General features: G+C 34.7%; 1 protein-coding gene across 1 annotated transcript; it reads right to left on the bottom strand.

Annotated features, from left to right (window-relative positions):
• Nucleotides 1-14,375: 14,375 nt before the first annotated feature.
• On the bottom strand, nt 14,376-15,977 carry LOC122306877 (auxin-responsive protein IAA29-like). Its single transcript, XM_043119416.1, has 4 exons — nt 15,538-15,977; nt 15,198-15,445; nt 14,993-15,089; nt 14,376-14,647 (listed from the first exon to the last, which is right to left on the bottom strand). Exons 1-4 carry the CDS (start codon nt 15,837-15,839, stop codon nt 14,596-14,598), a joined length of 699 nt encoding a protein of 232 aa, XP_042975350.1. The 5' UTR covers nt 15,840-15,977; the 3' UTR covers nt 14,376-14,595.

The following is a 15,977-nucleotide window of genomic DNA, read 5'->3' on the forward strand; positions in this document are numbered from 1 at the left end:
TACCAAACATTTTAGTTTCTATCAAGAACACCAATTTTGGTTAATAAATCTTTACCAAATGGCAAAAACTACAAACTATTCGAGGGTTTCCAAACAGTTCCAACTTATGAGATTCATTTCAGATAGTTGGGCTGGGATCCAGTCTCTACCAAAACAAAAGAGGAGTTAGAAGTACCTGACTTCTTAACACATACTTTTTTAATCAGAAATGCTGAATGCAGTTGGTTGGGGTAAGCGACGTGTAGTCAGGTCCTACATGTCTTAATGACTTAATGAAACGGTGGATATTCGAATGGTAATGCAACCCACGATTAGAAACCCATCCTCACAGCCACAACTCCACTTCTCCCAAACACTTTGCCCCTTTCGTCTCCCCTCATCTTCTCCTCTCTCCTCTAATCTTCTCAATCAACCCTAACCCTAACCCTTCAAACCCTACTTGAAGACTTACTTGCTTCCTTCCTCTAAGTTTCTCGTTGCTTCTGTTATATGGTGGTTCTCCTTTCTCATCTGAAATTTGTTTCCTCTCATATTCTCATTTTTCGTAGATCTATTTCACAATCTCTTTTGCAAGTTTGGGTTCTCCTTCCTCTTTTTCAATTTCGCAAGTTTCCTCCTTCCAAAATTTGTTTCCTCTCGGATTCGCTTTCACATATCAATTTTGCAAGTTTCCTCCTCAGTTTCTCTTTTGTTCTCCTTCCTCTTTTTCGATTTCGCAAGTTTCCTCAAGATCTGGTTCCATGTCATTATCGTCGAAACCCTAACCCAAACCCAAAGTCTTCATCCTGAAACCCTAACCCTAACTCTTCATCCTAAAACCCTAACTCTAACCCTAACTCTTCATACCAGAACCCTAACCCTTACCCTAACTTTTGGACTTTGTGTTTAGGAACTGGGCCAATGGCCAGAGAACCCACTCAAGCTTGGTAAGCTCCCCTTTTGATCCTGAGGAAAGATTGTATTTATTTATTTATTTACTTTGGTGTCAAAATCTGATTCTTCCATTGTTTCATCTATAGGTTTTTAATTCTACAAAATTGAGAATGAATGCAGTTCAAAGTTCCCAACTAAAGTTGAGGTTTTTTTTTTCCTCTTTGGTTTGTTAATTCCTAGGTTAATTTCGATTATGGTTGGACTGTTCTATTTAAACAAACTTGGATAGATTTGAATATGTTTATTTGTGGGGGAATTGATATTATTTGCATGACTAGTCTTTGTGTAAGAAATTTCATTCTTTTGTTTAAACTGACTTGGATAAATTTGAATATGTAGTTTAAGTTAGTGGGGGAATTGGTTGCATTTGCATGACTAGATTTTGTGTAATAAATTTCATTCTTTTGTTTAAACTAACTTGGATAGATTTGAATATGTTTATATGTGGGGGAAGTGATATTATTTGCATGACTAGTCTTTGTATAATAAATTTCATTGTTATGTTTAAACTCACTTGGATAAATTTGAATATGTAGTTTAAGTTAGTGGGGGAATTGATTGCATTTGCATGATTAGTCTTTGTGTAATAAATTTCATTCTCTTGTTTAAATTGACTTAGATAGATTTGAATATGTTTATATGTAAGGGAAGTGATATTATTTGCATGACTAGTCTTTGTGTAATAAATTCCATTCTTCTGTTTAAACTGACTTGGATACATTTGAATATGTTTATATGTGGGGGGAAGTGATATTATTTGCATGACTAGTCTTTGTTTAATAAATTTTATTTTTTTGTTTAAACTGACTTGGATAAATTTGAATATGTAGTTTAAGTTAGTAGGGGAATTGATTGCATTTGCATAACTAGTCTTTGTATAATAAATTTCATTCTTTTGTTTAAACTGACTTGAATAGATTTGAATATATTTATATGTGGGGGAAGTGATATTATTTGCATGACTAGTCTTTGTGTAATAAATTTCATTTTTTTGTTTAAACTGACTTGGATAGATTTGAATATGTAGTATAAGTTAGTAGAGGAATTGATTGCAGTTGCATGACTAGTCTTTGTGTGATAATTTTCATTCGTTTGTTTAAACTGATTTGAATAGATTTGAATATGTAGTTTAAGTTAGTGGGGGAATTGATTGCATTTGCATGACTAGTATTTGTGTAATAAATTTCATTCTTCTGTATACACTGACTTGGATAGATTTGAATATGTTTATATGTGAGGGAAGGTGTATTATTTGCATGGCTAGTCTTTGTGTAATAAATTTCATTTTTTTTGTTTAAACTGATTTGGATAGATTTGAATATGTAGTTTAAGTTAGTGGGGGAATTGATTGCATTTGCATAACTAGTCTTTGTGTAATAAATTTCATTCTTCTATTTACACTGACTTGGATAGATTTGAATATATTTATATGTGGGGGAAGTGATATTATTTGCATTACTAGTTTTTGTGTAATAAATTTCATTTTTTTTTTTTTTGTTTAAACTGACTTGGATAGATTTGAATATGTAGTTTAAGTGAGAGGGGGAATTGATTGCATTTGCATGACTAGTCTTTGTGTAATAAATTTCATTCTTTTGTTTAAACTAACTTGGATAAATTTGAATATGCAGTTTAAGATAGTGGGGGAATTGATTGCATTTGCATGACTTGTCTTTGTATAATAAATTTCATTCTTTTGTTTCATGTTAGAATATCATCATCATCAATGTCTTCTTCATTATTTTGTAAACGCACTTTGAGTTAACCATTCTGCTTCTATGAGGTTGAAGCCACACTGAGATACTCAAATACTTCCAGAAATCCAGGACAACCCTTCTTAAGTTGTCCAAAGTACAATACTTGAGGCAAAACGGTACAATACATGTAATTATAGTCCCACACTTAATTATTAGTACATCTAACATTTTTTTTAATATGTAAAATGAGCATGGCTTACCATGTTGCAAGTTTTTCAAGTGGGCAGATGGTAATCAATACATAGAACAATAACTTCAAGTAAAAATGAACTATTAAGGAATGAGGAAAAGCTTAAAAGGATGCTTGACGATATCAAGAAAAGGGAGATTAAGCTCCGAAAGAGAGCGGATGCGATTGAGAAGATGTTATCCATCCAACTCGAGGAGGTCCGAAAGAAGGAGTTGGTGCTTTTAAAGCAACAAGCTGAAATAAGGTGTTCACGCACACTACTCTGATTACATTGGGCTTTTGTCATTATTGTTTTATGTTACTTTATGCTATCTAAGTGATTTCAAACTACTGTCTTAAGTTATTAAAGTATGTAGTTTAAGTTACTCTAAACTGGGAAGCTATATTTAAGTAGTTTTTTTAAATAAATTTCATGTGTTCTGATAGTGGATGTACTCTGAACTGGGAAGCTATGTTTGAGATGTGCTTGTAAATAAATTTAATGTGTTTGAGTAGTTTTATTCTGTGTCTTCTGATGGTGGATGTACTCTGAACTGGAAGTTGTATATGAGTAGTCTTTATAAATAAATTTCATGTGTTTTGAGTAGTCTTCATGTTCTGAAACAAGATATACTCTGACTTGAAAGGCTGAGCCCGTTATCTATATTCATTGCACATAAGATCATGTGCAAATAAATTATAGGATCAGAAGGTGGACCCGAGAAAGAGGTCATGAATTATATGCTCCCATGAAATATGAACGTATAAAACAATCATGAAATACAAATCCATATATTAGGCTCCCATGCCTTTATCTGAGCACATTTAAATCATGCATTTATCTCCCATGCGTTGAGTTAAAATGCCTTTATCTCCCATGCATATAACAATCGCTCCTTTGTGTATTGAACTCTCCATTTAACAGTGATTGCCCCAGTACATGATTATTCAAATATTCAATAGCATCTAGATTACCCAACTCCCATGACATTCAAACATAGCAGCCGAAATGCCCAAATTTGACATAATGCCTTTACCCAACAATATCATTATAATCTGAAAACAATTTCAACTTGTGGAAACATTAAATAGACGTGCAATACATTCAAAGAATTTAGAATCTGTCCAATTATATTCAATACACAATAATTGTTGCCCAGATGACTAACACAAGAGAGAGGATGAATTGAGTTGTATTAAAAAAATAACAATTATAAATCAAATATATAATATAAAATATAAAAAAAATATGAAATAACAATAAATATAAAGAGTAAGGGTAAGAGAGAAGCAAACTCAGTATGTTAACGAGGTTCGGCCCCACTGCCTACGTCCTCGCCTCAAGCTACCCCTTGAGGATTCCCAAATTCACTATTCAACCTCCTTCAGGTGGAAATAGAAACCTATTACACCTTTGAACCACACCGCTACAAAGGATCCGTGTAGAACACCCTCTACACTTGCAATCACCTTACACGTGGTGATTCAACTATTCCCCGTGTAGAATACTTTCTACACACACAAGGGTTATATACACCCTTTTTCTGATACAAGAGCTGATAGTGGGTAGGTTATCAGAAAACACTCCTCAATGAGTGAAATAAGAATAATACAGCGCAAACTATATCTCTCAAAATGAACAAGGATTAAGGCTCAATGCTTAGAGAAGAGAGAATGAAAGCTTTGAATGAATGTTGTATGCTCTTGGTGTTGTAAATGTGAAGCTCTCAAATGATCTATTTATAGGCATATGAGACTTCATATTCAAATTTAAAAAGATTCACATGTCAAATACAACATCATTCACTTTTTCAAAAAATTCAAATAAAAGGTTCTTCTTTTTCAATTGTCAAAGACAACATCATTCCCTTTTTCAAAAAAAATCAAACCTAATCTTTTACTTTTGGCATATGACAAAATGAGCACACTTTCCTTTTCAAAAAATTCAAACCTAATCTTTTACTTTTTGCATATGACAAAAGGAGCACAATTTCCTTTTCAAAAAATTCAAACCTAATCTTTTAATTTTTGTATATGACAAAATGAGCACACTTTACTTTTCAAATTTTTCAAACAAAATCATCTACCTTTTGTATAAGTCTAAAAAAGCATCAATCACTTTTGAAAATATTCAAATAAAATATGCACATGTGAAAGATGACAATCAATCATCTTTAATGTTTTCAAAGTTCAACCCTTTAATTAAGGCATGCACATGTAAAAGATGACAATCAATCATCTTTCAAAATTTTCAAATTTAATTTTCAAAAATATTCATGCACATGTGAAAAATGTATTTTAATGCTTTATGATAAAATATTAATTTTGAGCATTAATCCTAATTTCGAATTTTGAAGAGATTTACAACATTACTTTATAATTTTAATGAGAATTTGTTCCCTTCTTGCTCATGCTTGTTTCCTTGATGTGCTTGACTCCATTGTGTAGACAACTTGAGCTTGAGACTTCTTTATTCTTTGAATTCATTTGTTATCATCAAAATCCATGTGTAAATATATAATTACACAAAACTTGAAATCTTGGGTTCAACAATCCAGTAATTTGACTAGGAATTACAGCCAATACACAAAAAGTTTCATTGTTTTAAAATTGAACAATATCATTGCACATCAGGTTGTGTCCTATCCACACACTCCGGTTGTGATCCATCCAATCCAAATTATATCTATAATGAATAATATGCAATTATTAAATGAAATACAAGAATCCTATTAATTTATGCAAATATTAAATGAAATATATGAATCCTATTAATTTATGCATATAGTAAATAAATTATAGTTTCTTGACTCCCAAATATAGTTTCTCATAATTGTGTTCCACTAATGTCAATAGCTAAGCTATTTGCCACAATCTGGTGATAATAAAAAATTAACATTAAAAATCAAGATTAGTCCATACTTTCAATGTACAAAATTTGTAAAATACTAAATCAACATTTCTCTTAAAATAAAATGCGCATGTAATATGCATTTGCACATGTCCAACATTGTAGATGGGGTCTCCGATGGGCCAAATAGGTTTCTGCGAGTGTCCAAGACCGGTGTATCTTCTCTAGGTTGCTAAGAATCAAGTAACAAGACCCATTAGTGCAATATATATATATATATATTTACACATTTAACAATATTAAATGAGTAACAATTATTAAAATTGTGTACATGATTACGTTTACCCTTTACAGGTGCTTTTTTCTTGTTCGCTTTAACCTTCAACACTCACTTCTCTATCATGGATGCTCTTCTCAGATATGGAGATCTATCTTTCCCTCTCACAACAAAGGGATTGAGTACCGACTTTGAACTACCAACGGTAGGCGTGTCCACTTAATGCAAACTAACATTGGAACCCATTCCAGTCATAGATGTTGGTTGTTGGTTGTCACGATATAAGTCAATCATTACATGTAACTTTTGAGATACATCCGCAGTGTGCTCGTTGGAACCCGCTACAAGGGTTATCATCTTATAATATATATTTAATAGACTTGAATATCTATTTGGATCTGACTTTTGATCCCCTACGTCATAGTTACTGCGGATTAAAGTATATCTCCTTCTAATATCATTTCTCCATCCATCTAAAATGTACTTATCTGGAAGTGATTTTATTCCATTAGATTTGAATATGGCCAAAATATGCCTATGCAATATCCCCATGGTTTGAAATAACTCACAAGAGCACTTTGCATCACAATTTTCCTCATTAAACTCTACTGAATATATAACCTATTTAGTGAACTCTTCAACACAAATTTCCTCCTTTACAAGATAGGTTTTTATGGATCCATTGATTTTAAGTAGAGCTGGATCCATATCAAGCACACCCATGACTTGTTGCTGAACTTCTCTAAATTTTGCGTTCGTGTACAATTTTTGAAATCTCTTTTCAATTAGAGATCTAGATATGCAGGGAATTGTGACGCTAAATGAGTGGAAGTCTGCGCTATTTTCATTCTCATGCTTCTTTCTCAACGCGTTGTCAAACTAGTCAACAAACTCCTTCAAGTTTGTTTTTGCACGAGCATAACTGTCAAAAAAAGCATTTATACTTTCGCTCCGCTGGGTTGTACTCATTTCAACCCAAAAGAACTCTTTCAGAAATACAAGTATCCAATGCCCACACTCAACATATAAACTTTGCAACCAGGAATTCTCATATAAGTTGTAGATGTTAATTAACCCCTCCCAACAACTCTCAAACTCTTCGATACTTTAAGTATCAAACACACATTTCATCAACTCATTTTTTAGCCCACTTTTTAGGCACCATGGAAGCCAAGCTTCTCGATCACTTTTTTCAATATATTCCATAGGCAAAATTTATGTCGGCTTTCCAGAAATATAAGAGCAATTGTATTTCTCATTGCTCTGTCTTGATCTGTGATAATAGCTGTCGAAACTATACCATCTATACACTATAGCCAGGTCTGGAATAACCATATAAATGTCTTTGTATCCTCACTTGAAATCAACCCTACTCACAAAAGAATGGGTTGCTTGTGGTGGTGGTTTATACCAACAAATGGTGCAAAGGGCATCCCATATCTATTCTTGAGATATGTTGTGCGAAATGTGACCACATTAGTGACATCACCAAAATACTGGTAAGCTGCCCTATTGCGTGGATCTGCCCAAAAATATTCTTTAGCCTCCCATCATCATCTAAGTCCACCAATGCAAAAAAAAAAAAAAAAAAACCATTATTCTTGTTTTGCATCCTCAAAAAATAATCTCAAAGTGCTCCAGCATCACCTGCACAAAGTCGTAAATGTCATACCTTGTCAATATAATTGCGACAATCTTTTTTAAAAAATGGGAGATTCTCAAAGCCATAAGCATCAATGACAAGAGATCCAAAGCTCTTATTCCTCCGAATGCCAACCAAGTCGCTTGTATCTAAGACCCTTTTTACGCTCTCACTCACTTCTCTGTTACATCTAAAGAAGCATGCTTTTTGTGGATTGGGATCGTGATTATGTGTATTATGGACTGTTATCAACCGCATTTTTCTCTTGACTTTTAAACCATTAATCATGGCTTTACAGTCCATCTTTCCTGTTGGATGTAGGTTGGCGACATTGAAACTCTTATTCTGGGCCTTCCCTCCATGGGCACAATTAAGGGTGACATATCTGATACCTTGATCCTCTCCCCTCTCACTCCTTTGTGTCATCACCCCAAATCTAGATTTCTTAGCATAATCCTTATAATAGCTCAATAAATCTTCAAATGAATTGAACTTCATCCCCAACTTTGGCTCCTCAATTATATCATCATCATCCGTTTGCACTAAGTGTAGTGACCTGGTCATCTCATCATTGGTTTCCCGTGAATCTGGTCTATCCTCTTTAGTTTCTTCATGAACTCTAGATGAAGTACATTGGCCTTCAGTTTCCCTACAATCGGGTGTATCATCTTTAACAACTCTTGCGTTCGTTGTGGCACTTATAGCGATGTAAGGCGTCGGAGGTCCCATCCCATATTGAAATGGGTAACCAGCATTCTGCTTTAAAAAAAATAAAAAAAATAAAAATAAAAATAGACCAATTAAACTTCAAAAAAACCCGAACTTATACATAAAAGACAAGAATAAAGTTGAAAACCACTTAAATGTTGCTTAGATATTGGCTGCCATCTAGATAAGGCAGAAAAGCTAGTAAGCATGAAAATTCTGGTCCATAGCAACCGTGCATGTAATTTGAAAAGTTTACTAAACCAGTTTGAGGAATGTCCTAACGTAAAAATAATAGAAGTAATTAGGATCGGAAACATTGAGCAGATCCATTCCAATAAGTTTTTGAAATCTAAATTAACATACTGAGGTTGGGGGATTTGAGCTAGATGGTATTAGCAGAGATGGGTGTTCTTCCCATTTTCCAATACCCTGTATAAGTTGTTCAATATCCAAGTTTAGTCTTTGGGTAGAAAAATGGGAGGAACAAGCTATCATTTGTGAAAACTACATAATTGCATCGGCTTATTGGATTTATGAATAGAAGAAAATCAAGGGGTTTTCCAATTTATTGAGAAATATATAGAATATTAAAAATAGTGAAAATTGTATTACTCCACAATGGATTGGTCTCTAAGTCAGTGATGGACTGAAGTGTGCATATGCATAATATGAAAAAATAGGGGTAAGTGTTACTAGCTCGCAATTAGCATGGGTTGGTGCCAAGACAAACATCTCCCATGTCAATATATGCATGCATCGTTAGTTTTAGCCAAGAAAACTCATGCATGCATGCAAGCTGAGACATTAATGAGAGAGAACTAGAGAGAGAGCAAGGAAGCCATCATGCATATATTAATCTATGTTTCTCTAATGTTATGATCTAAAACAATATCAAACAACGGACAAGAAATCAATTAGATGCATGCTTTCTAGAGTAGGAGCACCTTTCACAAGTTTGAAGCTTTATTATATCATATGGTCATGTCTGTTTTAGTATGCATTTGATCATGTTACAACACCAAGCAATTACTAATCACAAAATTTGATGCGGATAAGATAAGATTGATGTTGGGTAAATTATATATATAACAACGAAAAATACAAGTTTCTACAATCAAATCTCATGATCAATTAATTAAGCTTCTCTTTGAAACAAGAGATGTTGGTCTCTCTCTCTCTCTCTCTCTCTCTCTCTCTGCCCCACGATTATAACCTACAGGCTGCATGCACTATATATATAAGCATCAATAGCATTATGTTGAGAAGGGGAAAACAAACATACATTTTCTCTTTCACTATTGTAGGGAAAAGAAACATACATTTTCTCTTTCACTATTGTAGGAAAAAGAAACATACATTTTCTTTGAAAACAGATGTGGAAAATCCTATAGAAATCAAGTTGACGAGGATGTCTAGAATTTTTATGATATGCATACACAAAAATTGCAGCTTGAATATGCATATCTTAACAATGAACTCAACCAATGTGGAATATTGTTCCTACCAGCATATTTTTTCAACATTGTTCCATAAAACAACAACCCCCAAAAAATCATGAAACGGGAGCAAGTAAAAAAAGGTGCTTTACCATTGTACAGTTTCTAATATTATTTAATGGGTGTTTCACAAATGAAGTTGTTTGATCTTGAGGCTTTACTTCTCGGCCAACTGGTATCCACCGTGATGGAACTTCACCCAATTCTGGTGGAAATCTACGAGGAACTAGAAAATACCCACGATCAAAACCCACTCGAAGGAGAAGACCAGTTCGTTGGTAGGGGCCATGGCTTCTTGAAGTAGAACCATACGAAGCAGATAACCCAACCGAAGCAAATGACCCACATGAGGAAGATGACCCACCCGCACAGATCCATTTGAAGATTTGAAGAGGTTGAAGCCGAAGACGAGCTCAAGAGGAAGACCACATCAGTGACACCACGAAGCTGAAGACGAGAGTACCGATGCAAGAAACGGGAATCTGAAAATGGATTCTCTATTTTGTCCTAGTTTTTTGTTTCATTTTTTTTAATAATATGTCATGTCAGCCAACTATGCGGTGACTGTACCCGGATACTGTACATAGCAGTATTGTTTTTTAATACATCATTTGGGAACAATAGCAGTATTTGAAGATAGATCAATAGAGGACTTGTTCTTTCTCTTTGTAGGCAACACAGACTATGGATTTACTTTAGAATCTTGAAGTGGGGAGATCCTTTTTATTATTGGAATTCTGCAGTGGGATCCTGTCACATGGTGCAAGATCAAACTTCTGTGCTTCCAATTCAGATTCATCAGTAGCAGGAGATATATTAGCAACCAGAAAATGCTTATGTGTTGATTCAACCACAAATTCCCAGGCAAAGATAGATCATTTTCCCTAGATAGAAAAAACCCACCAGAACATCCACTCACCCTATCAGTGATAGCTTGGTGAACATCAATATTCTCCATAGAACGGTTCCCTACCACATTATCAGCCACCTTATCACTAGACTCTTCACATTGGTTCTATTCAGAAACTTTTAAACAGGTCATACTTCCAGCCACCACAGAGGGACCCTGATTAAAGGCCCTCATCCATGCCCCATACTGATTATTGGAATTACTGCCATGTAAAGTATTCAAATTGGCACTATTACTACCTTTTACTGCATGATAAATAACTCCACAACTAAAGCAACTTTGTGGTAACCATATATTGAAAGGGAATTCAGATAGAATTTCCTTATATGATCACAATTATGCCCCAAGATAAAGGTTGTGTTACATTTAAAAGGACTTTAATTCTCATAAACTTACCCCACCTAGTACCACTTTCATCGACATCAACCTGTTGTACTATCCCAACCATTGAACAAATTTGCTCCCTAACAGTTTGATTCATACAATCTAGAGGTAAATTATGAAGTTGGGTCCAAAAGGGAACTACATTAAAGTCAACATCTTTCAAGGAAACAATGCCTTCGAAAGCCTAAATACTAAATAAAATTTTGTCAAACAACCATGGACAATCCAGTAGAACCTTATCACGATCAGTGGCATTAGAAAATTCAATAAGAAAGAGATTGGGGCCAACAACAGTAAAAGACACATCACCTAAGACCATACTTTACACATGGTAGTCTAAATAACATTCTTGTGAAAAACTTTATCAGTGAATAACTTACCAAGCAGACAGTAGTGTCCTTTTGATAGAGTATTCATAATCCCCCCCATCAAGAATGCCTAGACCACTTCGTTCCTCCTCCATCAAATACAAATTATCACACAAACAAGGTGAATCTTTAGCCATTACCATAAACTAACTGTTTATCCAGTTGTAGTTTAGAAAAAAACTTGCCCAGAAGCATACAATTTCTCTCACGTCAACTTAAGAGAGAAAGAGCTCTTGACAAAACGGTTCCTCTCACCTTAGAGCCCCAAGAGATAGACGGTTGCCTTGAGTAACTGCTTCCTGAATCAACGAAGCAAAACTCAAAACTCCCAACGTGAAAAACTCATTTTGTAGTCATGTACTTTACAAATAGCTTTTGCTCTCTTTTTGTTTCTAGATGAATTACCAATTTTCAAGACCATGAGACTATTCCTAAAGGAATACTTATTCGTTGGCAATAAAGTAGAACCAAACTATGGAATGACTAATCCATTCTAAGATGCGATTCCACTAATCAATCTGACCTTTATTAATTTATAAACAATGTGGATAGAGATAATTAAGGAATCTTAAAATTGTTCGGATGGAATTAAGTAGAGTCCCATCCCAACCCCTTTTTAAGAAAATTTGGATTTCCTTCTGGAAATACACATTCCCACCCCACTAGGAATGTCTATTTTTTTTATATTCTATTTAACTCTTTTTAAATACATATATAGTCAAGGAGGTCTGCTGATTGAAGATGCTAAAAACATCCTCAATTCCTTTGCTAGTTGGTCTGCTCACCATGTCAAGAGAGATGCTAATAAGGCTGCCCATAGTTTAGCTCAAGATACTCTTGAAGTTTCACGAAAACTTGTATGATTTGGAAGAAGTTCTTCTTTGTATTCAGTTCACTGTTTTATGTAAGATAATGTAAGTCTTTTTTGAGAAATAAAACATCTGTTTTTCAAAAAACAAATACATATATAGTCTTATTTAAATAATTTGACTTAATTAGGCTGATATATGTCATAGGTGACATTAATATTTAGTCAATGAAATTTTTAACTTTTTCATAAACTTGTATAGGTTTCTTTTACATTATTATTTGGTTAAAAGGATTTTTATGTTACAATTTCATTTTTTTATCAGTTTCTAATTACTTGTTGAAGTAAAAATAGAATATATTTAAAAGAATTTTATCCAGTTTAAAGAAAAGTATAGATATATTTGGGAAAGAATATATCTTAGTGGAACTAACCAAACTTAATTTCATTTCTCTTACTGGAAATCCCATCATATTCAGTCCTTTCCAAATATAAATTTAATTATATTTACGAAAGCAAGAGATATCACATTCCTAAGAATGAGATACTAAAGGAAACCATAAATTCTGTAAACCGAATGCCCCATCATAGTGCTGGAAACGAATAGATTTTTTTAATTTATCTATAAAAAACAGATAAATATATTGAGTGAGAGACCCATAAAACCCACAGGAACCTTCCCAGCTAGGTGGCCATGCACAGAGGGTAGCCCAGACCACCTTCTACCGGTATATGACAATAGATAAATGCAATGAGTGAGCGGCCATGGAGGTGGTCCAACCACCCTCGTCAGCTTTTCTTGGTGGCTTGTCACTATGCTTTTTTTGTTTATATTTTTAAGATTAAAATAAATTAATTAATTAATATTTGACTAGAATATGTTTTAGAATTTTACTTTAATTTCGATCGTAAATGCATTTTATCCTCAAATAAAATAATAGAAATTCGTACTCCTCCTACTTTACTCTTCCTTTAAGAAGGGGTATAACCACTTTTATACCTTTAAAGAAATAAATTTACAAAATAACGTGACATCCGTTAGATTTATTTTATAATTAAAATAATTTTATAATTTAATATAAATTATTTTTTGATTTATTTTTTTTAATCTTTTTTGTGTATAAAGTATGAGTTTGTCTTAAAACAAGATGCGGTGCCTTCGGGCATTTTACACCACCTAATAAGAGAGTGCTACGTCATAAATTCATGAAACTTCATGTGTTGCCTCACGTGCTATGGGGCAACCCACTATTCCTCTTTGGGTTTTCTCAGTTTGTTCCTCCCTCTTTCTTGATTCCACTTCACTCTATCTTCCTCAACATGTTCCTCCCTCTCAAGCCCTTGATTTCCTCAGTCCATCGATCTCGCCATCCTCATGATCTATCGATCTCTCTGTTTATTAATCTCAAGCTCCCTTTCAAAACATATTTTATACGAGAGAAAGTGATTGGATGAATCTCCTAGTTGGGTCTTACGGAGAGAGAGAGAGAGAGAGAGAGAGAGAGAGATTGCAGGATGAAAGAGTCTAGGTAAGGGCACCCTGTCGCGAGAGAGAGATTGCATTCTAGAAATATTCTAACCACAAAATGATTATACAAAACAAAGTCTAAGTTGATTTTGTGTTTCGCATCCAAGGTAAATTCACTATGCCTGCCACATGCCATCCTCCTATTAGAGAGCGGAAATCCTCTAATTACACCACGTATATAAGGCCCGTAGGGGCTCTATTTTATTTAGTAAGTAGTTTAAAAAATGACACCAAAACTAGAAAAAATAAAATAAAAAAGTAAAACTGTAGTAAATTGTTCTCGTCCCTCCATATTATATCCAGTAGATTCTTGCAATGTGTTGAAAAGAACGTGTTAGTTATCACTCCACCTCACCACCACCACCACATTAATTCTCACCCTAAAACGAAATTAGACAATTTAAAAAAAAAAAAAAAAAACATGCCCTTGAGATCAGGAGGGGGGGAGGGGGGGTGGGATCTCCCTATGGCAGTTCGGGCCTGGGGGATCATCAATAATATTCATTGAAAAGAAATTCCATGAAATTATTCATAAGATTAGAAATTCCAAATAAAACTAACTATAAGATATTTTTTTTTTTCACTTTTGGGGTAAATGGTTATCCATATGTTATACAACTAGTTAGGATGTTGTTCTACAACATAAACCATATTTACATAGTCATCCAAAAGTCATACAAAGGGAACTGCATGCATTGAATCTTTTAAGGTTGATGTAGCAAAAACCCGGAGGAAATGAACGCTACAGCCTACAGCTCGCTCAATCAACCGCTGCTCTTCAGCAATATGAGACGTTGTACAGACCGAATAAAAGTCCTGCAAAACCAAGAATTTTTCAGCACTTAAGAGAGGGGGAAAATGTTTCACTGCCTCAAACAATATACCATCGTGACATCCATGATCCAAGTACCATCTTATACCTATGTCTTTCTATAAATTACAAAAAAAAAAAAAAATGTTACAAAAAATAAAAAACCCATCCATTCAATTTTCTAATCAAAGCAACTTGACTGGCAATAAATTAATTATCTTGATCGAATTGTTTTTGCAATCAATTTAACACTAAAAAATTAAATAAACTTGGGACCTTTGTTCTTTTTTTTTTCTTTTTTCTTTTTTTAATGGTTAAATGGTCTTGGACTTAAATTCGTGCACTCTTACCTCCAAGATACATCTTGGGTAAATAGCCAGTCTCCTTCCCTGTCCTGGTAAGCAAGCTTGTACTCGTTTGAATCTTTCTGGCCTGTTTCCGACCACCCTTGAAGAACAAAACCAGAAAAAATGAAGGAACATGTCAATCCCCCCTGCTTCACTGCTCCTTGTTTTATATTTTCCCCACACACACACAATAATGGATTATACTTACATTGCCCAAACATGTCCATCAAGGTTTCTGTGAGTGTCTCAAAAGATTGATGGAGGCTTAAGTCGATCTTTCTTGCTATTGGAATTCCTTCCATATTGACCTTCACGTACGTCGAGTTTGATCCTCTGCCTCCGCAGCCATACCCATTCTCCACTACCGCCCGGTTGTTCTCGTCGCAAATTCTTTTATTCCTCCACGAGTACTTAACTGGTGGCCACCCCACCAGGCCATCTCCGACTCCGTCATCTCTGTATATCAAAATCAATCAAACAACTTCAAACCCCGGAAGAAAATTAAATACCAAACATGAAAAGAGAAGATCGAGAGAGACTATACGTACTCTTTCGGAGTGAAGAAGGAGTGATTCTCGAGGTCTTTGGGGTAGTCGTCTTCCTCGTTCGGATGGTTGTTCCAAAGCAGCAAAGACAGCGTTCGAGGCACGGAGGAGGCGCTATCCGTAGCATTCTCGGAGGAGGTTTGATCAAAACCACGTTTTTTGTCGTTGATGTCATTAGTATCTTGGTAGCTAGACACATAGCATGAGTCAGAAACCATTCCTTCCTTAGACTCGCAGCCATAGAAATTTAAATCGAACCCTTGGTTGGGATTGCTTGGAAGAGCGAGACCCAGTTGAAGCTCCATGTAAAATCCAACAATGACAAAACAAAAATGCTGCCAGCCCCAATAAAATAAAGAAGCAAAGATCAAGGGTGAGCGTGTGTGAAAGAAAAAGTCGGTGTACGAGTTTGGCGTCTAGAAATCTGGGGGTCTTCTCTGTGA

The sequence above is a fragment of the Carya illinoinensis genome, chromosome 4 (genome assembly GCF_018687715.1).
Source record: "Carya illinoinensis cultivar Pawnee chromosome 4, C.illinoinensisPawnee_v1, whole genome shotgun sequence".
Lineage (NCBI taxonomy): Eukaryota > Viridiplantae > Streptophyta > Magnoliopsida > Fagales > Juglandaceae > Carya > Carya illinoinensis.